General features: G+C 36.9%; 1 protein-coding gene across 2 annotated transcripts in view; it reads right to left on the bottom strand.

The window, feature by feature from the left end:
• MEIKIN (meiotic kinetochore factor) overlaps positions 1-27,185 on the bottom strand; it is a 140,003-nt gene that overhangs the window by 29,776 nt on the left and 83,042 nt on the right. The window contains exons 10-11 of one of the 2 annotated variants that reach the window (XM_050792843.1): positions 22,288-22,364; positions 18,659-18,778 (exon numbers count right to left, since the gene is read on the bottom strand). In XM_050792843.1, the coding sequence (XP_050648800.1) occupies positions 18,659-18,778; positions 22,288-22,364 (197 nt within the window). The remainder of the gene's footprint in view (positions 1-18,658; positions 18,779-22,287; positions 22,365-27,185) is intronic. The other variant, XM_050792844.1, reaches the window with a different exon arrangement.

Raw genomic sequence — 27,185 nt, 5'->3', positions numbered from 1 at the left:
TCTCACAGCTCCAGTAGGCAGTGCCTCAGCAGGGACTTTGTGTGGGGACTCCAACCCCACATATCTCTTCTGCACTGCCCTAGCAGTAAGAACCCCACCCTTGCAGCAAAATTCTGCCTGGGCATCTAGGCATTTCCATATATCCTTTGAAATCTAAGAGGAGGTTCCCAAACCTCAGTTCTTGACTTCATCATCTGAAGCCATGGCCCAAGCTCTGCATTTGCCCCTTTCAGCCAGAGCTAGAGCAGCTAGGATACAGAACACCATGTCTCCAGGCTGCACACAGCACGGGGATCCTGGGCCTGGCCCAGAAAACCACTTTTTCCTCCTAAGCCTCCAGGCCTGTGATGGCAGGGGCTGCCATGAAGACCTCTGACATGCCCTGGATACATTTTCCCCATTGTCTTGGGGATTAACATTTGGTTCCTCATTACTTATACAAATTTCTGCAGCCAGCTTGAATTTCTCCTCAGAGAAGGGGATTTTCCTTTCTGTCACATTGTAAGATTGCAAATTTTTCAAACTTTTATGCCTGTTTCTCTTTTAAAACGGAATGCTTTTAATAGAACCCAAGTTACCTCCTGAATGCTTTGTTGCTTAGAAATTTCTTCTCCCAGATACCCTAAATCATCTCTCTCAAGTTCATAGTTCCATAAATCTCTAGGGTAAGGGCAAAATGCTGCCAGTCTCCTTGCTAATTTGCTAAAACATAACAAGAGTCACCTTTGCTCTAGTTCCCAACAAGTTCCTCATCTCCATCTGAGACCACCTCAGCCTGGACCTTATTGTTTATATTGCGATCAGCATTTTTGTCAAAGCCATTCAACAAGTCTCTAGGAGGTTGTAAACTTTCCTGCATTTTCCTGTCTTCTTCTGAGCCCTCCAAACTGTTCCAACCTCTGCCTGATACCCAGTTCCAAAGTTGCTTCCACATTTTTGGTTTAATTGGACTAACAGTTCCACATGGCTTGGGAGGCCTCAGAATCATGACAGGAGGCAAAAAGCACTTCTTACATGGTGGCAGCAAGAGAAAATGAGGAAGAAGCAAAAGTGGAAACCCCTGATAAACCCATCAGATCTTGTGAGGCTTATTCACTAACATGATAATAGCATGACAAAGACCAGCCCCCATGATTCAATTACTTCCCACTGAGTCCCTCCCAGACAACATATGGGAATTCTGGGACATACAACTCAAGTTGAGATTTGGGTGGGGACACAGCCAAACCATATCAGTAACCAAAGAAACCTCTGAAATATAATAAATTAATAATAAATTAATGTCTACCAAGTTCTAAGAAGAAAATGTTTATAAAATGTTTATCTTTGTTTCTATACAAAGATATTCTCAGATAATAAAAACTTCAAAAATAAATCACTGCATTCTTCATGAAAACCTTGTCTTCAGACACACTCTACCAACCTAAGAAATAAATAAAAGTTAACAACTAAAAAAATGAGAGCGCTATGTGAAAGATAACTGGTAGTGGATACTAAAAAAAACCATTTTATATGTTATATTTTGGTTTGGAAGGAGAGGTGTACTAAGTGTACACTGTATTTTATTTATAATCACCATTTTATTTTTTCCAGCTTTTCTCAGGTATAATTGACAAATAAAAATTGCAGATATTCAAGGTGTACATGATTTGATAATATACACATACATTGTGTAAGAAGTACCACAATCAAATTAACACATCCATGAACACACAGCTTCCCTTTTTTGTATATGGTAAGAACATTTCAAATCTGCTCTCTTATTATATTTCAAGTAAACAATTCACTGTTATTAACTATAGTTACCATGCTGTACATTAGATTCCCAGAACATACACATTTTATAACTGAAAGTTGTACCCTTTGACCAGCATCTCTCCATTTCCCCCAACCCCAGCCCCTGTCAACCACCATTCTACTCTCTGCTTCTGTAAGTGTGACATTTTTAGATCCCACATATAAGTGAGATCATACAGTATTTGTCATTTTATGTCTGGCTTATTTCACTTAGCATACTGCCATCCAGGTTCATACATGTCACCTTTCTTCTTTTCTAATGGCTGATTGGCAAATGTATGTCACATTTTCTTTATCCATTAATCTGTCAATGGACACTCGTGTTGTTCCCACATCTTGACTATTGTAAATATTGCTGCAATAAACATGGTAGTGCAGATATCTTTGAGATACTGATTTCATTTCCTTTGAATATATACACAAAGTTGAAATTACTGGAACCTATATTTCTAATTTTTTGAGGAACCCCCATCCTTTTATCCATAATAATGATACCAATTTACATTCCCATCAGCAGTGTATAAGGGTTCCATTTCCCTACACTCTTGCCTATACTTTTTAATCTGTTGTTTTTAAAATAAGCAATTCTAACAGGTATGAGGTGATCTCTCATTGTAGTTTTGATTTGAATTTCCCTGATTAGTGATGTTGAGCTCTTCATGTAAGTGTTGGCCATTTGTATGTCTTTTTTTGGAGAAATGGCAATTCAGGTCCTTTGAGCATTCTGAATACAGCTATTTGGTTTTTTGCTATTGAGTTTTGTGTTATATATGTGTGTGTGTGTGTGTGTGTGTGTGTGTGTGTGTGTGTGTATATATATATATATATGTGCTATTGAGTTTTGTGTTCCGTATATATATCTCTCTCCAAATATATGATATTTGGATATCATATATATATAATAGCAACTCTTTATCAGATATATGGTTTACAAATATTTTCTAACATTCCCTAGGTGTCTATTCATCATGTCGTTTTCTTTGTTGTACTTAAGCTTTTTTATTAGATGTAGTCCAGAATGTTTATATTTGCTTTTGTTGCCTGTGCTTTTGGTGTCATATCCAAGAAATGCACTGCTAAGACCAATACCAAGAGGGTTTTACCCTATGTTTTGTTTTGGGAGTTTTATTATGATTTCAGGTCTTACATTTAAGTATTTAATCCATTTTGAGTTAATTTTTGTATATGCTGTACTTCTGGGCACTCTGCTCTGTTTCATTGGTGTGTATGTCTGTCTTTTTTTAACTTTTAAGTTCAGGGGTACATGTAGAGGTTTGTTATTAGGTAAACCCGTGTCATGGGGGTTTGTTGTACAGATTATTTTGTCATCCAGGTATTAGGCCTAGTACCCATTAGTTATTTTTCCTGATCCTCTCCCTCCTCCTACTCTCCACCCTTTAAAAGGCCCCTGTGTTGTTCCCCTCTATGTGTCCATGTGTTCTTATCATTTAGCTCTCATTTATAAGTGAGAATATGCCATATTTGGTTTTCTGTTCCTGTGTTAGGTTGCTAAGGATAATGGCCTCCAGCTCCATTCATATTCCTGCAAAAGACATGATCTCATTCTTTTTTATGGCTGCATAGTATTCCATGGTATATATGTACCACATTTTCTTTGTCCAGTCTACCACTGATGGGCATTTAGGCTGACTCCATGTCCTTGCTATTGTGAACAGTGCTGCAGTGAACACACATATGCATGTATCTTTATGGTAGAACAATTTATATTCCTTTGGGTATATACCCAATAATGAAATTGCTTGGTTGAATGGTAGTTCTGTTTTTAGCTGTTCGAGGAATTGCCATACTGCTTTCCACAATGGTTGAACTAATTTACACTCGCACTAACAGTGTATGACTGTTTCTTTTTCTCCACAACCTCATCAGCATCTATTTTTTTACTTTTTAATAATTGCCATTCTAACCGGTGTGAGATGATATCTCATTGTGGTTTTGATTAGCATTTCTCTAACCATCAGTGATGTTGAGCTTTTTTTTATATGCTTGTTGGCCACATGTATGTCATCTTCTGAAAAGTGTCTGTGCATGTCCTTTGCCCACTTTTTAATGTTTGTTTTTTTTTTTTCTTGAAAATCTGTTTCAGTTCCTTGTAGATGCTGGATATTAGACCTTTGTTAGATGCATAGTTTGGGGAGATTTTCTCCCATTCTGTAGGTTGTCTGTTTACTCTATTGATAGTTTATTTTGCCGTGGAGAAAGTCTTTAGTTTCATTAGATCCCACTTGTCAATTTTTGCTTTGTTGCAATTGCTTTTGGCATCTTTGTCATGAAATCTTTGCCTGTTCCTATGTCTCCAGGATTTTCATAGTTTTGGGTTTTACATTTAGGCCTTCAATCCATCTCGAGTTGATTTTTACACATGGTATGAGGAAGGGGTTCATTTTCAATCTTCTGTATATGGCTAATCAGTTATCCAAGCACCATTTATTGAATAGGGAGTCCTTTTTCCTTTGCTTGCTTTTCTCAGCTTCATCCAAGATCAGATGATTGTAGGTGTGTGGCCTTATTTCTGAGCTCTCTATGCTGTTCCTTTTGTCTATTTGTGCCAGTACCATGCTGTTTTGGTCACTATGGCCCTGTAGCATAGTTTGAAGGTAGTGTGATACTTCTTCTTGCTTAGAATTGCCTTGGCTATTCAGGATCTTTTAAGATTTCATACAGATTTTAAAATAGCTTCTAGTTCTGTGAAGAATATCACTGGTACTTTGATAGGAATAGCATTGAATCTATCAATTGCTTTGGGTAGTATGGCCATGTTAATGATGTTGATTCTTTCTATTCATAAGCATGGGATGTTTTGCCATTTGTTTGTGTCATCTCTAATTTCTTTCAGCCATGGTTTGTAGTTCTTTGTGGAGATCTTTCACCTCCCTAGTTAGCTGTATTCCTAGGTATTTTATTCTTTTTCTGGCAATTCTGAATAGGATTGTGTTTCTGATTTGGTTCTTGGCTTAACTGTAATTGCTGTATAGGAATGTTAGTTATTTTTGTACATTGATTTTGTATCCTTAGAATTTGCTGAAATTGTTTATTAGCTTAAGGAGCTTTTGGGCCAAGAATATGGAGTTTTCTAGATATATGATCATGTAGTCTGCAAACACGAATAGTTTGACATCCTCTCTTCCTATTTCTATGCCTTTTATTTCCTTCTCTTACCTGATTGCTCTGGCCAAGATTCCTAATACTATATTAAAGAGGAATGGTGAAAGAGGGCATTCTTGTCTCTCTTGTGCTGGTTTTCAAGGGTAGTACTTCTGTTTTTGCCTATTCAGTATGATGTTGGCTGTCGGTTTGTCTCGGATGTCTTTTTTTATTTTGAGGTATATTCATTCAATATCTAGTTTATTGGTAATTTTTAACATGAAGTGGTGTTGAATTTTATCAAAAACCTCTTCTGCATCTATTGAGATAATAACGTGGCTTTTGTCTTTAGTTCTGTTTATGTGATGAATCATATTGATTTGTGTATACTGACTCAACCTTGCATCCCAGGGATAAAGCCTACTTAACTGTGGTGAATTAGCTTTTTCATGTGCTGCTAGAATTCAGTTTGCCCATATTTTGTTGAGGATTTTTGCATCAATGTTCATCAAGGATATTGGTCTGAAGTTTTCTTTTTTTGTTGTGTTTCTGCCAGGTTTTGGTATAAGGATGATACTGGCCTCATAGAGTAAGTTGGAGGGGAGTCCTTCATTTTCAATTTTTTGGAATAGTTTAAGTAGAAATGGTATTAGATCTTCTTTATACTTCTGGCAGAATTTAGTTGAGAATCCTGGTCCTGGGCTTTTTCTGGTTGGTAGGCTTTTATTTTTTATTTTATTTTTATTTTTTAAACTTTAAGTTCTAGGGTACATGTGCACAACGTGTAGGTTTGTTATATATGTATACAAGTGCCATGTTGGTGTGCTGCACCCATTAACTTGTCATTTACATTAGGTATATCTCCTAATGCTATCCCTCCCCCCTCATCCCACCCCATGACAGGCCCCGATGTGTGATGTTCCCCTTCCTGTGTCCAAGTGATTCAATTTTGGAACTCATTATTGGTCTGTTCAGAGATTCAATTTCTTCCTGGTTCAGGAAGGTGTATGTGGGAGGGTGCATGTGTACAGGAATTTATCCATTTCTTCCAGAATTTCTAGTTTGTGTACATAGAGGTTTTCATAATATTATCTGATGGTTATTTGCTTTTCTGTAGGGCCAGTGTTAATATCCCTTTTGTTGCTTCTAATTGTGTTTATTTGGCTCTTCTCTCTTTTCTCTATATTAGTCTAGCTAGCAGTCTATGCATTGTATTTTTTTTTTTCCAAAAACCAACCCCTGGATTTGTTGATCTTCTGAATGGTTTATCATGACTCAATCTCCTTCAGTTCAGCTTTGATTCTGGTTGTTTCTTGTCTTCTGCTAACTTTGGGGTTGGTTTCCTCTTGGTTGTCTTTTAGTTGTGATGTTAAGTTGTTAATTTGAAATCTTTCTAACTTTTTGATGTGTTCATTCAGTGCTACAAATTTCCCCCTTAACATTGCCTTAGCCGTGTCCTCGAGATTCTGGCATGTTTTATCTTTGTTCTCATTAGTTTCAAAGAACTTCTTGATTTCTGAGTTTATTTCATTATTTACCCAAACGTCATTCAGGAGCAGGTTATTCAATTTCCATGTAATTGTATGGTTTTGAACTATTTTCTTTGTCGTGAATCCTATTTAAATTGCGCTGTAGTCCAAATGATTGTTATGATTTCAGTTCTTTTGCATTTGCTGAGGAGTACTTTACTTTAGATTATGTGATCAATTTTAGAGTATGTGACATGTAGTGATGAGAAGAATGTATGTTTTGTTGTTTTGGGGTGGAGCATTCTGTAGATACCTATCAGGTCCATTTGATCCAGTGCTGAGTTCAGGTCCTGAATATCTTTATTATTTTTTTCCTGGATGATCTGTCTAATACTGTCAATGGGGTGTTGAAGTCTCTGACTATTATTGTGTGAAAGTCTATTTCTCTTTGAAGGTCTCTAACAACTTGCCTTATGAATCTGGGTGCTCCTCTGTTGGGTGCATATATATTTAGAATAGTTGGATCTTCTTGTTGAATTGAACCCTTTACCATTATGTAATGCCCTTGTCTTTTTTGATCTTTGTTGGTTTAACATCTGTTTTGTCAGAAACTTGGATTGCAACCTGCACTTTTTTCTGTATTCCATTTGCTTGGTAGATTTTCCTCCACCCCTTTGTTTGCAGCCTATGTATGTCATTGCATGTGAGATGGGTCTCTTGAAGACAGTATACTGTTGGATCTTGATTCTCTATCCAGATTGCCATTATGTGCCTTGTAATTGAGGCAGTTAGCCTGTTTACATTCAAAGTTCATATTGAAATGTATGGCTTTGATCCTGTCATCATGATGTTAGCTGGTTATTATTCAGACTTGTTTGTGTAGTTGCTTTATAGTGTCACTGGTCTGTGTACTTCAGTGTGTTTTTGTAGTGGCTGGTAACAGTCTTTTACTTTCCATATTTAGTGCTTCCTTCAGAAGTGCTTGCCTCCTTCAAGTCACATCTGGTGATGAATTCCCTCTGGTGAAAACAAATTGCTTGTCTGAAAAAGATATTATTTCTCCTTCACTTATGAATCTTAGTTTGGCCTGATATGAAATTCTTGTTTGGAATTTATTTTCCTTAAGAATGTAGAATATTGGCCCCCAATCTCTTCTGCCTTTTAGGGTTTGTGCTGACAGTTTCATTGTTACACTGACGGGCTTCCCTTTGTGGGTGACCTGACCTTTTTCTCCAGCTGCCTTTAATCTTTTTTCTTTCATTTCAACTTTGGAGAATCTGATGATTATGGATCTCAAGGATGATCTTCCTTGTTAAGTATCTTAGTAAGGTTCTCTGCATTTCCTGAATTAAAATGTTGGCCTCTTTAGCTAGCTTGGGGAAGTTATCATGAAAGATATCCTAAAATATGTTTTCCAACTTGTTTCCATTCTACTCTATCAAGGACACCAATGTGTCATAGATTTGCTCTCTATGGAGGTTTTGTTCATTCCTTTTCATTCTTTTTTCTCTATTCTTATCTGTCTTACTTCAGAAAGCCAGTCTTAAGCTCTGAGATTCTTTCCTCAGCCTGGTCTATTCTGCTATCAACACTTGTGATTGCATTATGAAATTCTTATAGTGTGTTTCTCAGTTCTATCACGTCAATTACATTCTTTTCTATACTGGCTTTTTATCTGTTAGCTCCTGTATCATTTTACTGTGATACTTAGCTTCCTTGGATTGGCTTTTAGCGTACTCCTGCATCTCAATGATCTTCATTCTTACCCATATTCTGAATTCTATTTCTGCCATTTCAGCCATCTCAGCCACATTCAGAATGCTTTGTGGAGAGGTAGTGCTATTGTTTGGAGGAATAAAGGCACTCTGGCTTTTTGATTTATCAGTTTTCTTGTGCTGGTTCTTTCTCATCTTTGTGGGTTCATGTTCATATTCCTTCAGTTTTTGAAGTTGCTGTTCTTCAGATGGGTTTTTTTTTTCTTTTATCTTATTTGATGGCCTTAAAGGTTTGATTGTGATATAAGGTGGGAGATTTTAGGGGGCCAAGGCTCAGCTCCCAGCTCCTGAACTGCGTGCTCTAACTCTGAGGGACTTGTATTGGGCCCCAACTTTGTTCTCTGGCTCCTCAAGGTTAGAAACCTACTGCACTAGGTTGAGAGTAGTTGGGGGAGGGGAGGTGCTCCCAGACTACTGGTCTCTACAATCCAATGAGTGGTGCCAGCCAAAGCATTTCACAGGTTGGTGGCAGTGGGATCCATTCTCATTCTCATGTGCCAGCAGTAGCAGCAGTGTGGTGGGGCACACACTCATCAGCTACAACAGGGTGCTAGTGGATCCTAGGGTACCTGCCACCCTCTGGGCATTTACAGCAGCAGTAGAGGCAGCACAGCTCTAGCGGAAGGGAAGTTTCCACTGGCAACTGTGTGCACAGTTCTGCTAGTGGTGGTGTTAGCACAGGGGTGGGACACTAGTGGGTGCAGGTCTGAGTGTATCCTTTGTGTGCATTCAAGCAGGCAGGGGTATATGTCTGTTTCTATGCCAGTACCATACTGTTATACAGGTATAGATTACTATTGTTTTCAAATATAGCTTGAAATTAGGAGGTGTGATGCCTCCAGCTTTGTTGTTTCTAAAGATTGCTTTGGCTATTTGAAATTTTTTGTGGTTCCATATGAATTTTAGGATTGTTTTTTCTACTTCTGTGAAAAATTACATGGGAATCTGGATAATGATTGTAATGAATCTGTAGATCACTTTGACGTATGGACATTTTAACAATATTAATTCCTCCAATCAATGAAATGGTATGTCATTACATTTATTTGTGCCTTCAATTTCTTTCATTAATGTCTTATAATTTTTAGTATATAACTCTTTTGCCTCCTTGGTTGTATTTGATCCTAAGGATATTATTTTCTTAATCTCTTTTTTGGAAGCTCATTGTTAGTGAAAAAAGACAACTTATTTTTGTATATTTGTATATTGACTTTGTATCTTGTAATATGATATTGTTTATTAGTTCTAACAGTTTTCATTGAAGTCTTTAGTTTTTCTTTCATATGAGATCATGTCATCTACACAGATAATTTAACTTCTTTTTTTTTTTGAGACAGAGTCTCGCTCTGTTGCCAGGCTGGAGTGCAGTGGCACGATCTCGGCTCACTGCAACCTCTACCTCCCAGGTTCAAGCAATTCTCCTGCCTCAGCCTCCCCAGTAGCTGGGACTACAGGCGCATACCACCATGCCCAACTAATTGTTGTATTTTTAGTAGAGACAGGGTTTCACCATGTTGGCCAGGATGATCTTGATCTCGTGACCTTGTGATCTGCTTGCCTCGGCCTCCCAAAGTGCTGGGATTACAGGCATGAGCTACCATGCCCAGCCAACTTCTTCTTTTTCAATGTGGATGCTTTTCACTTCTTTTCATTGCCTAATTGCTCTGGCTCGGACTTCTAGTACTATGTTGAATAGAAGTAGCAAGAATGGGTACTCAGGTCTTGTTCATCTTAGAAGAAACTTTCAGCTTTTTATCATTGAGTATATTAGTTGTGGGCTTATCATTAATGGCCTTTATTGTGTTGAGGTACATTCCATTTACACCTAATTTGTTGAGAGTTTTTATCATTAAAAATTTTGGATTTTGTCAATGGTTTTTATGCATTAATTGCAATGATAATATGTTTTATCTTCTCTTGATGTTTTTCATTGTGCTTTGTTGATTTTTTTTTTTTTTTTTTTTTTTTTTTTTTGCCATAGTGTGTGTTCATTCCTTTCTATTTATCTTTTGTGTATTTACTAAAGGTTTGTTCTTTGTGGTTACCATAGGGCTCACATAAAACATCCTGTAGTTAGAACATTCTATTTTAAGCTGATAACAACTTAACTTCAATCACATACATTCTATACTTTTACTCCACCCTTCCACATTTTATGCTTTAGATATCATGCTTTACAACATCTTTTTATTTTGTGTAATCTTTAACAAATGATGGTAGCTCCAACTCCACATTTCCCCTCCATACTGCCCTAGTAGAGGTTCTCCATGAGGGCTCTGCCCCTGCAGCAGACTTCTGCCTGGATGTCCAGGTGATTCCATACAGCTTCTGAAATCTAGGTGGAAGCTCCCAACTTCAGCTCTTGCCTTCTGTGCACCTGCAGGCCCAACGTCATGTGGAAACCACCAAGGTTTGGGGCTCACCCTCTTAAGCAATAACTTGAGCTGTACCTTGGCCCCTTTTGGCCATGGATGGAGTTGGAGTGGCTGAGATGCAGGGTACCATGTCCCAAGACTGCACAGAACAGCAAGGCCCTGGGCCTGGCTTACAAAACCATTTTTCCTTCCTAGGCCTCCAGGCCTGTGATGGGAGGGGCTGTTGTGAAGGTCTCTGAAATTCTCTGTAGGTATTTTTCCCATCGTCTTGGCTATTAACACAGCTCCTCTTTACTTACACAAATTTCTGCACCTGGCTTGAATTTCTCCCCAGAAAATGGGCTTTTCTTTTCTACCACCTGGTCAGGCTGCAAATTTTCCATATTTTCATTCTCTTCTTTCTGTTTAAATGTAAGTTGCAATTCAGACCGCCTCTTTGTGAACACATATAAACATAGGCTGCTAGAAGCAGCCAAGCCACATCTTGAATGCTTTGCTTAAAACTTTCTCCCACCAGATGTCTTAAATTATTTCTCTCAAGTTCGAAGTTCCACAGATATTTAGAGCAGGAGCACGATGCTGCCAGTATCTTTACTAAAGCATAGCAAGAGTAACCTTTACTCCAGTTCCCAATAAGTTCCTCAGCTCCATCTGAGACCTCATCAGCCTGGCCATCTCTGTCCACATCACTATCAGCATTTTGGTCAAAACCATTCAACAAGTCTCCAGAAGTTCCAAACCTTCCCTTGTGTTCCTGTCTTCTTCTGAGCCCTCCAAACTGTTTCAATCTCTGCCCATTACTCAGTTCCAAAGTTACTATCATATTTTCAGGTATCTTTATAGCAATGCCCCATTTCTCTGATATGAATTTTCTGTATTAGTCTGTTCTCACATGGCTATAATTAACTACCTGAGACTGGGTAGTTTATAAAGAGAAGAGGTTTAATTGACTCACAGTTCCACAGGCTGTACAGGAGTCACAGCTGGGGAGGCCTCAGGAAACATGGTTATGGCAGAATGTGAGGTGGTAGCAAGCCTATCTTCACATGGTAACAGGAGAAAGAGAAAAGGGAGAAGTGCCACACACTTTCAAACAACTAGGTCTCGCGAGAACTCACTCACTGTCACAAGAACAGCAAGAGGGAAACTACTCCCATGATCCAATCACCTCCCATGAGGTCCCTCCCCCAACATTGGGAATTACAATTCAACAAGAGATTTGGGAGGGGACACAAAGCCAATCTATATCATTCCAGATTTACCCTTTTGCCTAAAACAAAAATAAATCAGAAAAAAATATATGAAACAATAGTTTTCAAGACACCAGACATCAGACATTGAAGGACAGTATCTCCAAGACATGGAAAACAAACCATATGAGTCTTACAATTTCCCCAACTTATCGCCTTGAGAGAATTTCTAGCCTGCAGTACAGGGAGGGAAAACTAAGCAGTACCCAGGAGACTGCCTGACTTGAGGAGATGCAGCTGAGTGTCTAGGGAAACCAAAATGACTGAGTTTATAGGGCAGAATACCAGAGAGGAGAGAGCTACATACAGAGAGAACCCCAGCAATATGCATACTGTTCAGTACGCAGTAGAGTACTGATCAGTACATGCTTATGAAGAAACTATCTGAGGCAAGTAAAAGAACTATCTGAAAAGATTAGCAGAAATAGTGCTAATGCTGACACAATATTGGGAACAGTACCTGAAGATTTAATAGGCAAGAACCCTTTTTTCCTCAATTTTTTTCTTTTCTCCTTTTAGCAGCTACACAATAATGACTTCGACATTAAAAAACAACTGCATATACAAGGAAAGCTAAACAGTAACTGTGCATGTCTAGAGAAATATGCAAACCTCAGAAAAGACCTAAGAAGACCTTAAGTTTACACCTCAAGCTGATCCTTGGCACATAAGTAGCCTACGACAATGAAAACAAAAACAATTACAAAAGATGGCAAAGTTGGCCAGGTGCGGTGGCTCACACCTGTAATCCCAGCACTTTGGGAGGCTGAGGCAGGCAGATCACGAGGTCAGGAGATTGAGACCATCCTGACTAACACAGTGAAACCCTGTCTCTACTAAAAACACAAAAAATTAGCCAGGCATGGTGGTGGGCACCTGTAGTCCCAGCTACTCCAGAGGCTGAGGCCAGAGTATGGCATGAACCTGGGAGGTGGAGTTTGCAGTGAGCTGAGATGGCACCACTGCACTTCAGCCTGGATGATAGAGTGAGGAGATTCCATCTTTAAAAAAAAAAAAAAGATAGCAAGGTTTAAGAAGGGTGGAGAGACTCATTTCCACATTTACTACATTATTATATTCAAACATCCAGATTTTTTTAAAAAATCAAAAGGCATAAAAGAAACAGAAAAGTATGGTACATTCAAATGGAAACAAAATCAACAGAAACTGCCTCTAAAAAGGAACTGATTATATATCTATTCAAAAACTTTAAAACAATTCTCTTTAAAAGATGCTCAAAGAACTAAAGGAAGATGTGAAAAAAAGTCAAGAAAACTATGTATAAACAAAATTAAAATATCAATAAAAAGAGAAAACCTCAAAAGAAGCAAAAAAAAAAAAAAAAAAAAAAAAAAAAAAAAAAAAAAACCTAGAGCTTAAAAATACAATAACTGAAAGGAAAAATTCACTAGAAAGATCCAAGGGCATATTTAAGCAGGCAGAAGAATCTATAAACTTGAAAACAGGACAACAAATTCATTCAGTCTGAAGAAAATAAGTTTAAAAATTGAAGAAAAATGAACAGAGTATAAGGGACCTGTGGGACACCATCAAGCAGACCTACATGTATATTGTGAAAGTCCCAGAAGGAAAAGAATGAGAAAAGGGGGAAGAGAGAATATTGGAAGAAATAATGAGTGAAATTTTCCAAATTTGATAAAAGACATAAACATCTAAGAAGCTCAACAAACTCCAAGTAAGATGAACTGAAAGACATCCACTTATTATAATCAAACTTTAGAAAGAAAGACAAAGAAAGACTCCTGAAAGCAGCAAGAGAAGTGACCTGTCGCATACAAGGGATCTTTATAAGATAATCAACAGATTTCTCATCAGAAATGTTGGCTACCAGAAGGCAGTGGGCTGACAAGATTCAAAGTGATAAAAGAAAAATATCTGTGAACCAAATATCCTACATCCAGTAAAACGGTCCTTCAAAAATGAGGGAGAAATTAAGACATTCCCAGATAAACAAAGCTGAGGGAAGTAGTTACCACTAGATTTGCCCTGCAAGAAATGCTTAAGGGAGTCCTATAACATGAAATGAAAGGACACTAGACAGTACCTTGAAGCTGTATGAAGAAATGAAGATCTAAATAAAGGCAAATAGAAGGGGCAATTATAAAAGCTATTATTATTACAACAACAATTTATAACTCTACTTCTTGTTTTCTATATCATTTAAGAGACTAATAAATTTTAAAAATAATTATTGGCATAAAAGCTAGTATTATTGTAACATTGATTTGTAACTCACATTTTTATTTTCATAATTTAAAAGACTAAAGTGTTTAAAAGTATTATTGGCTGGGCATGGTCACTGACACCTGTAATCTCAGCTGCAGGCAGACTGCTTAAGCCCAGGAGTTGGAGGCCAGCCTGACAAACATGACAAAACCCTGTCTCTACAAAAAAATACAAAAATTAGCTGGACATGGTGGTGCATGCCTGTAGTCCCACCTACTCAGGAAGCCAAACTGGGAGGATTGCTTGAGCCTGGGAGGTGGAGGTTGCAGTGAATCCTGATCGTGCCACTGCACTCCAGCCTGGGTAATAGAGTGAGTTTCCATCTCAAAAAAAATATTAATTTATGTTTTAACGGACATGATGTATAAAAATGTTAACATCATCATCTGAAAGGGGTGGGGGCAGAGATGTAAAGGGGCAAAGTTTTTGTATGTCATTGAAGTCAACCATAAATTCTAATTAGAGTATCATAACTCTAGACTGCTAAATAAATTCAAATTAGAGTACCATAACTTTAGACTGCTAAAGGTAATCCCTCTGGTAATCACAAAGAAAATAGCTATAGAATATACACAAAAGGAAATAAGAAATAAATTCAAATATTTCACTACAAAAAATCAATTAACCACAAAAGAAGACAGTAATGTAGAAAGTGAAGGACCAAAAAATATAAAGGCATATAGGAAACAATGAGCAAAATGACAAAAATAAGTCTGTCCTTATCAGTAAGTATTTTAAATAAATGAATTAAATTCTCCTATAGAAAAACTGGGATTGGCAAAATAGATAAAAAGCATATGCTATATGTTGTTTATAAAAGACTCACTTTAGATTCAAATATATAAATAAATTGAAAGTGAAAGAATAGGAAAAGCTACTCCATGTAAATAGTAAAAAAAGAGAGCAGGGGCAGCTATCATAATATCAGATAAAGATTCAATCAAAAGGTTATAAGAGACAAAGATGAACATTATATATTAATAAAAGACTCAAGATAACAAAAACATATAACAATTATAAGCATTTATACACTGAATGACAGACCATCAAAATATATGAAGTAAAAACTGACAGAACTGAAGGGAAAAATAGACAGTTCTACAATAATAGTTGAAGACTTTAATACCTCCCTCTCAATAATTGATAGAATAACCAGGAAGAAGAGAATAAGAAAATAGAGGACTTAATACAATAAATCAATTACATGTAACATATATACAGAACAATCTTTCAAATAACAGCATATATATACTTCTCAAGTGCACATGGGATATTTTACAGGATAGACCATATATCAGGCCATAAATTAAGTCTCAATATATTTTAAAAGATAGATATCATACAAAGTATTTTGTCTGACCAAAATATAATGAAATCATAAAAAAACAGAGTTTGTAAAACTGAAAAATTCAACAAACTGTGAAAATTAAACAACATGCTCTTAAACACCAATGGGCCAAAGTAGAAATCACAAGGGAAATTAGAAAATACTTAGAGACAAATGAAAACAAAAACACAACATATCCAAACTTATGGAATTTAGCCAAAGCAGTGCTAAGAGGGAAATTTATGGCTATAAACGCTTAAATTGAAAAACAAGAAATGTCTGAAATCAACAACCTAACTTTACAACTTAAGGAACTAGAAAAGAAGAACAATCTAAACCCAAACTAAACCTTCTGCTAAACCTAGCAGAAGGATGGAAATAATAAAGATTAGAGCAGACATAAACAAAATAGAGAATAGAAAAAAACATAAAGAAAATCAATCAAACCAAAAATTGGTTCTTTGAAAACAGCAACAAAACTGACAAACCTTTAATGAAAAAATACTAATAAAAAGGGAAAGAAGACTTAAATTACTAAAGTTGGAAATGAAAGTGGTGACATTACTACCAATTCTACCAAAAAAAGAATTACAAAGAGAGTATTATGAACAATTGCATAGCAACAAATTTCATAACCTAGATGAAATAAACAAATACCTATAAACACAAAGCATCTCAATACTAAATCACGCAGAAATAGAAAACTGGAATATACCTACAGAACTAGTAGGGAGACTGAATCACTAATGAAAAAACTCCCAACAAGGAAAAGCTCTGATTCTGTTGGCTTCCCTAGTGAATTCTACCACACATTTAAAGAACTAATACCAATACTTCTCTAACTTTCCAAGAAGAGAAAGGAATGATTCATAACTCATTCTTTGAGATAAACATTACCCAAAGTCAAACAAAGTGTCTTTTCTGGACACTACAAGAAAAGAAAACTACAGGCCAATATCCATTATGAACATTGAAGCAAAAATCCTCAACAAATTACTAGTAAACCAAATTCAGCAGCATATTAAAAGGATGATAGGCCACAACTAAATGGGTTTTATTCCTGGAATGCAAGGATGGTTCAACATACAAAAATCAATCAATGTTTCTGCTTAATTTGGCAAGACTTAAATCAATCACTGTCATATATCACATATAGTAGAGTGAAAGGAAAAAACATGTGATCTTCTACATTGATGCCAAAAAAGCATTTGACAAAATTCAGTACCATTTTGTGATAAAAAACAATAAACTAAGAATTGAAGGAAACTACTTCAACAAAATAAAAGTCATTGATATGGTTTGGATTTGTGTCCCTGCCCAAATCTCATGTTAAATTGTAATCCCCAGTGTTGGAGGTGGGCCCTTGTGGGAGGTGACTGGATCATGGGAGTGGTACTTCATGGGGGTGGTCCTCAATTGTTTAGCACCATGCCCTTTTTGCTGTTCTAGTGAGAGAGTTATTGTGAGATCTTGTTTAAAAGTGTATTGCACCTCCTCATTTTCTCTCTTCCTCCTGCTCTGGCCATGTAAGATGCCTTGCTCCCCTTTTGCCTTTCACCATAATTAGAAGTTTCTTGAGGCCTCTCCAGAAGCAGGTGCCAGAATCATGCTTCCTATACAGCTTGAGAAGCCATAAGCAACCTCTTTTCTTTATATAAAGAAACCTCTTTTCTTTATAAATTACCCAGTCTCAGGTATTTCTTTATAGCAATGTGAAAATGAACTAATACGGCCATATATGAAAATTCACAGTAAACATCACATTCAATGGTGAAAGACAGAAAGCTTTTCCTCTAAGATGAAGAAAAAGGCAAGGATGTCTGCATTTTCAACATACTACTGATAGTTCTAGCCAGAGCAATTATGCAAGGAAAAGAAATAAAAGGCATCCAAATTGTAAAGCAAGAAGTAAAATTATCTCTGTTCACAGATAACATGGTATCATTGTGGAAAACCCTGAAGATTGAATTAAAAATTATTAGAATAAATAAATTCAGCAAATTAACAGGACACAAGTCAACACACAAAAATCAGGTGAACTTCTACACACTAACAATAAGCAATTAGAAAAGAAATTACAATTCAATTCATAATAGCATCCAAAAGAATATTTAGGAATTAACCAAATAAGTTAAAGACCTACACAATGAAAACTACAAAACATTGGTGAAATAAATTAAAGAAAACATAAATAAATGAAAACACATCCCATGTTTATGGATTAGAAGATGTAATACTGTTAAGATGCCATTACTACCTAGGGTGATCTACAGATTCCATTCAATCTCTATCAAAAGCCCAATGATGTTTTTTGCAGAAACAGAAAAACCCATTTTAAAATTCACATGGAATCTCAAGGGATCCTGAATAGTAAAAGCAATAATTTAAAAGAAGAACAAAGTTGGAGGACTCACACTTCTTGATTTCAAAATGTACAAAGCTACAGTAATCAAAGCCATATGGTACTAACATAAAGACAGACATATAGATCAATGGAATAGACAACCCAGGGACAAACCCTCAAATATATGCTTAAATCATTTTTGGCAAGGGGGCCAGACCATTCAATGGGGGAATGGATGGTCTCTTCAACAAATGATGCTGAGAAAACTGGATATCTACGTGCAAAAGAATGAAGTTGGACCCTTACCTAATACCATACACAAAAATTAACTCAAAATGGATCAATGACCTAAATGCAAGACCTAAAACAAAAACAAAAAACATTTGAAGAAAATACAGGGCAATAGCCTGAGCACCATAACAAAACCTTGTCTCTACAAAAAATACAAAAAATTAGCTGGACATCGTGGTGTACACCTGCAGTCCTAGCTACTCGAGAGGCTGAGGTGGGAGAATCACCTAAACCCTGGAAGTCAAGCCTATAGTGAGTCTGTGAGCCTTGATTGCACCCTAGCACTCCAGCATGGAGGACAGAGTGAGACTCTGTCAAAGAAAGAAAGAAAAGAAGAAAGAAAGGGAAGGACGGGAAGGAAGAAAGAAAAAAGGAAAGGAAAGGAAAGGAAAGGCAAAAAGCTTCAGACATTTGATTTGGCTATGATTTCTTGCACAGGACACCAAAGGAATAGGCAACAAAAGAAAAAATAGACAAATTGTACTTCATAAAAAATATAAAATTTTGTGCATCAAAGACCCTAACCAAAGTGTAAAAAGGCAACCCGCAGAATAGGAGAAAATATTTGCAAATTATGTTTCTGATATATTAAGAGATTTCTTAAAGCACCTCATATACAAAGTATCTAATGTAACAGTAATTATTTCCTTTAGTAATTGAAGGAAAAATGGAAAATACTACCTCATTTGAAGAATTTTCCTGCAAACTTGACACAGGAACAATTTCATTTGAATTAACATAATTGCTGACATTTGGAAATAGTTCTTCAAAAGATGCTTTTTGCACTGAGGACAAATCAATCTATAAAAGAACACATTATTCTTTTGTAGAAGTTAAACATTGCAAAAGCAATGATTTTTAAGTAATTAAAGAAAAGTTGAAAAATACCATCTCATTGGAAGCATTTTCCTGTAAACTTGACACAGGAACAATTTCATCTGAATACATGTAATTACTGACATTTGGAAATAACTCTTCAAAAGATGCATGTTTAGAGACAAATCAATCTGTAAAATGGGTTATAACATTCTTTGACTTTAAAGTTATTTTTTAATTAGGAATTTTTGTTTGCTATGATACATTTTTTCTATTCAGTCATCCAAACATTTATCAAATGCCTACTAAATGAAATTTATCTACTCAGCAACCATACCTCCTATAATAATTTCCCCTGCCCTTCCTTTAAATGTAAACTTCCCAGCATTATTCTCTTATCTTCATGCCTACCATTTGAACACCAGAGATTTTTAAATCACTATCTCTAACATAGAACTGTCTCCTAACTGCCATATCCATTTTTCTATCAGGTTACTGAAATCACCACACATTTCTGTACCAAATTAAAAATTTCCAAAAAGATGACTGATTGATTTAGAGATGATTTAAGGTGTGCAGGATGCACATAGTTTATACACCAAAAAAACAATACTATGCCATTTTATATTAGGAACTTTAGCATCCACATATTTTGGTATCTTTGAGAAGTCCTGGAACCAATTCCCCATGGATACTGAGGGATGACTGTATATAGTTAAGACAACTGAAAACACATGTTTAACAAAAACTTGTCAACAAATATTCATAACAGTATTATTCATAATAGATAATAAATGGAAATAAATGCCCATAAACTGAATTGATAAACAAAATACGGTATATCTATATAATGGAATATAATTCAGTTGATATGGTTTGGCTGTGTCTCCACCCAAATGTCATCTTGAATTGTAATCCCCATAATCCCCACAGGTCGAGTGAGGGACCCGGTGGGAGGTGATTGAATCATGGGGGTGGTTTTCCCCATACTGTTCTGATGATAGTGAGTTCTCCCGAGATCTGATGGTTTTATAAGGTAGTTTTCCCTGCTCTTCCATGCTCTCTCTCACCTGTTGCCACGTAAGACATGCCTCTTCCCCTTCCACCATGATTGTAAGTTTCCTGAGGCCTCCCCAGCCATGCAGAACTGTGAGCCAATTAAACCTCTTTTCTTTATAAATTACCCAGTCTTGGGTATGTCTTTATAGCAGTGTGGAAACAGACTAATACATTGGTCATAAAAAAGGAATGCAGTACCGATACCTGCTATAATATGGATGAATTTTTAAAACATTATGCTAAGTGAAAGAAGCCAGGCACAAAACGCCACGTTATATGATCTCATTTATATGAAATACTCAGAAAGAGCAAACCTACAGAGACAGAAACTAAATCAGTAGTTTCTTGGGACTGGAGGGTGGGATGGGGGTATGAGGACTGACTATAAATGAATGGGGTGATGAAAATGTTCTTAAATAGGATTGTGATGATAGTTGCACAATTTGTAAGTACACTAAAAACCACTGAATTATACAATTTAGTAAACTGAGTTTTATAAAATGTAAATTGTACCTCAATTTTAAAAATATGTTGATACTTGTAAAATAGTCACTAAATTAGTTTTGCCATGAAAAAATAATTTTGATACATTTGTTATTCATCAATACATTTTAACTCCAAATATCAACCAAGAATGAATAAAAAATGAGATACTCATTTTCTGGAAAAAGTATTGATTTTGGGGCCACTGGAAAGACTGTTAGCAGAGTATTAACAAAACCCTTTCTTCCATCATGAGCATCTCTTGGTTAAATCTGTAACTCCTTTTCCCTAGGAACCTGATAAGTGTAAGAATGTCAGCTGTGTTACTAGGCAATGTTGCTTATGGTAAAAATAATGTCTGATTGGAAAACTGTATCTCTAGGAAAAACTATAAATGCACCATAAATAAATAAATACTGCCCTACATAAAATACTTTGGGTTTCCCTGAGTGCAGGGACATTGTAATTACACATGGCCTTTGTGGAGACCATGGACGTTATGCCTAAGTGTTGTTACAAAAAATACTGGATTTCATCTCCTTGTGCCTGAGCAGTCCCCACACTGCCATGTAAGCTGCTGCATGGACCTCTGTGAGGATTGCTCACACTGAAGAGGAACATTGGATGTTTGACTGAAGACTTGATAAGATTGGATTTGATAATGATTTCTTGGATATGACACCAAAAGAACAGGTGAGAAAAGAAAAATAAATTTTACTATGACAAAATAAAAAACATTTGTGCATCAAAGGACGCTATCAACAGAGTGAAAAGGCAACCCATGGAAGGGGGCAAATTATTTGTAAATCATATGTTGGGTAATGGGTTAATATCCCAGATATATGAGAAACTCCTACGACTCAGCAATTAAAAATTCAAAAATAAACAAAGGACTTGAATACATATTTTCCCAAAGAAGATATATGAATAGCTAATTAACACATTAAAAGATGCTCAATGTCATCCTTATTAGGGAAATACAAATCGAAACCACAATGAGATATCACCTCACATCCATAACAACGACTATTACAAAAAAGAAAATAACAAGCACTGGTAAGGAAGTAGATAAACTGGAACCCTTGTGCATTTTGCTAGTGGGAATGTAAAATGGTACAGCTACTATGGAAAACAGTGTGGTGGTTCCTCAAAAAGTTAAAAATAGAATTACCATATGCTCTAGCAATTCCATTTCTAGATACATACTCAAAAGAATTGAAAGCAGAGACTCAAACATATATTTGTACACCCATGTCCATAGCAGCATTATTCGCAATTGTCAAAAGGCAGAAGCAACCCTATTGTCCATCAACAGATGAATGGATAAACAAAATGTTTCATATTCATACAATGGAGTATCAGTTCATCCTTAAAAATAAAATTCTGATGCATGCTGTAATATAGATGAATCTGAAGATGCCATGCTAAGTGACATAAACTAGTCACAAAGGACAAATACTGTATGGTTCCACTTATATGAGGTATCTAGAGTAGTCAAATTAATAGAAACACAAAGTAAAATGGTGGTTTCCAGGGGCTAGGGTAGGGAGGAGCAGGAAGTTACTGTTTAATGCATACGGAATTTCAGTTTTGCAAGATGAAAAAAGTTCTAGAGATGAATAGTGGTGATGGTTGCATAATGATGTGAATGAATATACTTCAACTGTACACTTAAAAATGGTTAAACTTATAAATTTTATGTTATATATATTTCACCACAATTTTAAAATTGAAGGGAAAAAAAGTAAGAATCCTGGTTGTTGCTGCAGTACTCTAGTTTTTCCTTCTCTTAGCACTATATAGAGTACTTCCATTGAAAGCGTGCTTAAGCAACAGGAAAACACAGATATTATTCTCCATAGGCAATATTCCCCTGATATAAGAAAAATAGAAGAACGGGGAGAGGAGGAGCCAGAAAACAGATACTACAAGTGTCAAATGCTAATACTTACCACAAAACCAGCTGTCTCTGAAGATGGAGTACTTGTTAAAAGGCCTCTGTTTTTCTTACCAGGAGTACTGGAATTTGCTTTCTATAAATGTTTTTATAAAATAGGGATTGAAAAGCAGAAAGAAATAAAATATTTTAGTATAGTAAAACTACAATTTAAAGTTAGTTGACTAGATCATAATATACGATACTAAGAAAATCCTTAATCTGTTCATTAAATTTTAAACCACGTCACAGGAAACTAAAGAATTTTCTCACTTGAGCTAGATCAAACAACGTCCAAGAAAACTCTATGTGGCATAGCAACTATATGAGAATACCTTTGTTGAAATGAATACTTTGGTTGAAATTACTATTAATTTAGAAAGAAAAGCTAATTAGAGTGTTGAGTTAGGAAATGGTGCTTCAGTTATCTTTGTTAACTGCTAAGAAAGGTATTTTACTTTCAGCATTTAATTCTTAGTATATTATTGTACTTTTTGTGGAAAGAGATTATAAGTTATTTCTGAAGCTGTGAAAATATATGTAGCAAGGATAATTGGTTTAAATATAACTTTAAATGTATACAGATACTTTCATTTATGGAACATCAAAGTTAAAGAAATTATAAAGTAGGATGTAGGCTCATTTTTTACTTCTTGAAGATACAAAGAGGCAGAAAGACAGGTAGACAAAGCAAGAAAGAGTGAAAGACAGAGTCAGGAAACAGACAAGATACAAGACCTAAAGAAAGTAACAGAAATCGAGGAAGGGACGGCCAAAAGAGAGAGATGAAGGAAGGGAGAAGAGGGGAATGGAGAGGAGATGAAGGAAGAGGTAGAGAAGAGGAGAGGAGGTAGGAGAGGAAGAATGAAAAGCAAAAGACAGAGAAGGAGAGAAAAAGAGGAAGACCAAGAGAAGGAGAGAGGAAAAAAGAGAAAGAGAAGACAGAGACCAACACAGATTGTGAACAGAGATTGAGAGAGAGAGAGAGAGAGAGAGAGTAAGAGAGACCAAGGAAAAGAGACAGAGCTTAAGACTGAGAGAGAGAGAACATCTAGGATAGCAAAAGCAAAGAAATGGGTAGAAAGGTAGAGTAGAAAGTAAGAGTGATAGACAATCAAACAGAGACAGGCAGCTTTATTTCCAGAAATCAGTTGCCTTTTCAGCCTTTAGACTCCATGAAGCAACCATGTCCCTTCTGGCTTAAAAGCTCTTAAACTGATTGTTGGTACAAGACATAATCTGGAATAGTTTATTAGGAAAATTTTTGTCAGAAATGTTTATGGGCATATTTACAATAAACTGAACACATCAGCCTCTAACTTACTAGTTATATTTAATTTTCTCATTTGAACAATGAAGGTTATTCTATATCTAGGGACTGTGATGCAAGGGTTACAAATAATATATGTAAAGAGAATCTATGGTGTCTGGAGAGTAGGAGCTACTCAATGATAACTATTATCATCATCATTGTGGCAGTCCTGAAGGTCCTCTGCTCAGGTTTCTTCAAAGAACCAGCTGTTCCAGTGCAAGGAGTGTAGTTAGCTGATAGCCCCCAACTACAACATCTTTAGAATATGCTTCAGCTTTCATGCTGAGGCCACCATCTTTTCAAGCAGCACCCAGCCAATGTCTGGGCATAACAGCCCAACACAAGACTTTAGTAATAGACAATCTTTACTCCAGAACTCCCCATTGTTGAGAGCTTCTGTCAGATCTGCATTGAAGACTGAGGCTATCCTTGCATAATCCTGCTTCTTCCCTGCCTTCCTTTCTTAGTCATTACCCCCTGATGTTTGAACTCTTTATACTGTCTGAATATCTGCTTCCCAGGGGTCTCATTTGATGTAATTGTCAACTATCAGTCCAATTTTAAAACATCAGCTTGTATGTAGCTATAAGTATATAGCTTCCCTACATTTTTCCTAGATTTGTTTATATATATATATGTATGTATATATTTCTAAATATTCCCAATCAGTACATATTTATAGTCTTTTCAAAAAATATTAGTTAATATAAGACTAGTTCTTATCAATGCAGGTTTTGGGGACTGAGTCAGAACTAAATGGTTCTACCTGCATTGCTTTCAAAAGCAGACCTATAGTGGGAAGATGGAATCTTGACTTTTAGATAATGAGAGTTTAACTGAAAATGTGTATCTCTATGTTCAGAATCTTTTCCAGGCTGAAACAAATTCATAATCAAGAAATACATTTTATAGTGCTATAAAAACATTTCCAGCGCTTCTCACATGTCCTATTATTTCAACTTGAAAAAAGATTTAAACTTAAATTATTTTCTGGAAAAAAATAACATGTCATACATTTAAGTTAAAAAATCTGCTGAAAGACAAAATAGTTTGAAATACAGGTGGAGCAGGATGGACAGTGATGCCCATCCTCCAAGGCTCACCATACTCTTCTAGGTGGCTTCAGCCTTTGGGTAACTGTAGGACCTGGACAGAGTAGGGCAGTCTCGTCCATGGGGATGTGCCCAGTTCGATCTGAGTGTCCTCATCTGCCAGCCTCTCCTGGGGCCCCAGCCTGGCATGCCCACTTGCTCACTTGCCCACAGCCTCACATGCCCAACCAGGGTGCTTCCTTGGGGCCCTTCTCATAGCTCCTTCACCAGCAGACCATGCCTCACCATCAGAGAGCTCCCACTGACCAGCCACCATGGATGCGCATCTGCCTACCTACAGCCTCCACTCCCCTATAGCCTTCCCCACCTCACTTTGCCGTCATGTACTCACCCAAGGTCCTCTCCACTGCTTTGCTGGCCCGCAAGCATGGGTGACCATACTTCCTCTCTCCCACTGGCATATGTGTGTACATGTACCCTGCCTCTTCACCACTGCTGGCGTGAGCACACCCTGCCACCACTAATGTGCGGCACTCTGCCCTGCCAATGTGGCCTGCATGAGGGTGTGTACAGAATCCAGTGCCTCACTCCCACCAGCAACTGGCCACCCTGCCCCACCACCACACCAGGATCCACACTCAAGCTAGCATAGATCCTGCTATGCTATGCCACTGCCTGAGGAAAGGCACTGGCCAGCACTCCCCATCAGAATGCTGTGGCCAGCAGAGCAGGAACACCGGGACCCTCCAGTGCAGCCAGTTCCTAAGCTCCTGAGACTAGAGAATAAAGCTGGGGGCTTGGTACCAGCACCCTTAGAGTTAGAGCAGGAAAACTAGGAATACTAAGCTGCTGCTTTGGCCCTCTAAAATCTTCTGGAAACAAACTTAACATAGACCAATGGAATAGAATAGAGAGCCCAGAAATAAAGCTTGCACACCTACAACCATCTGATCTTCGACAAAGTTGACAAAAACAAGCAATGGGGAAAGGACTGTTTTATTCAATAAATGGTGCTGGGACAACTGGCCCGCCATATTCAGAAGACTGAAACTGAACTCCTTCCTTATACCATATACAAAAATCAAGATGGACTAAACACTTAAATGTAAGACCTACAACTATGAAAACTCTAGGAGAAAACCAACAAAATACCATTCTGAACATGGACCCTGGCAAAGATTTCATGACTAAGATGCCAAAAGCAATTGCAACAAAAACAAAAATTGACAAATGGGACCTAATTAAACAAAAGAGCTTCTGCACAGCAAATGAAACTATCAAGAGAGTAAATAGACAACCTACAAAATGGGAGAAAATATTTGCAAACTCTGCATCCAACAAAGGTCTAATATCCAGGATCTATAAGGAACTTGACGCCATTAAAAAGTGGGCAAAGGCATAAACAGACATTATCAAAAGAATATATACGCATGGCCAACAAGTGTATGAAAAAATGCTCATCACTAATCATTAGATAAATGCAAATCAAAACCACAATGAAATACCATCTCACACCAGTCAGAATGACTTATTAAAAAGTCAAAAACTAATAGAGGCTGGCAACATTGTGGAGAAAAGGGGAATGCTTATCCACTGCTGGTGGGAATGTAAATTAGTTCAGCCACTGTGGAAAGCAATTTGGTGATTTCTCAAAGAACTCAACACAGAAGTACCATTTGACTCAGCAATCCCATTATTGGGTATATACTCAAAGCAATATAAATCATTCTACCATAAAGATACCTGCAAACGTATGTTCACTGCAGCACTATGCACATAGCAAAGACATGGAATCAATCTAAATGCCCATCAGTGGTAGACTGGATAAAGAAAATGTGGTAAATATACACCATGGAATACTATGCAGGTGTAAGGAAGGAGTCCAGTTTCAGTATGCTTAAGTCTTTAATCCATTTTGAGTTGATTTTGGTAGATAGTGATGATGCAGTATGAATATGTGTTCCCATCCAAATCTCATGTTGAATTGCAATCCCCAATGATGGAGGTGGGGCCTGGTGGGAGGTTATTAGATAATGGGGATAGATTTCTCTGGAATGGCTTAGCACCATCCCCTTAGTGCTGTTCTCTTGATAGACTGAGTTCTTACAAGATATGGTTGTTTAAAAGTATAGCACCTCCCCCACCCTCTCTCTCGTTCCTGCTTTTGCCATATGAAGCACCTGTTCCTGCTTTGCCTTCCACCATGAGTAAAAGCTCCCTGAGGCCTCCCCAGAAGCAGATGCTGCCAGGCTTCCTGTACAGCCTGCAGAACTGTGAGTCAATTAAATCTCTTTTCTTATAAATTACCCAGTCTTAGGTTTTTTTTTTTTTTTTTTTTTTTTTTTTTTTTTTTTTTTTTTTTTTTTTTTTTTTTTTATCACAACACAAGAACAGCCTAATAAAGGGGAGAAATAGGGGTCTAGTTTCATTCTTCTGCATGGGGATATCCAGTTTTCTGAGCATTGTTTACTGGAGAGACTGTCCTTTCCCCAGTGTATGTTCTTGATGGCTTTGTTGAAGATCAGTTAGCTGTAAATATGTGGATTCATT

This window comes from Macaca thibetana, chromosome 6, assembly GCF_024542745.1.
Source record: "Macaca thibetana thibetana isolate TM-01 chromosome 6, ASM2454274v1, whole genome shotgun sequence".
NCBI classification, from domain to species: Eukaryota; Metazoa; Chordata; class Mammalia; order Primates; family Cercopithecidae; genus Macaca; species Macaca thibetana.
This window is presented reverse-complemented; position numbering and strand designations above follow the sequence as displayed.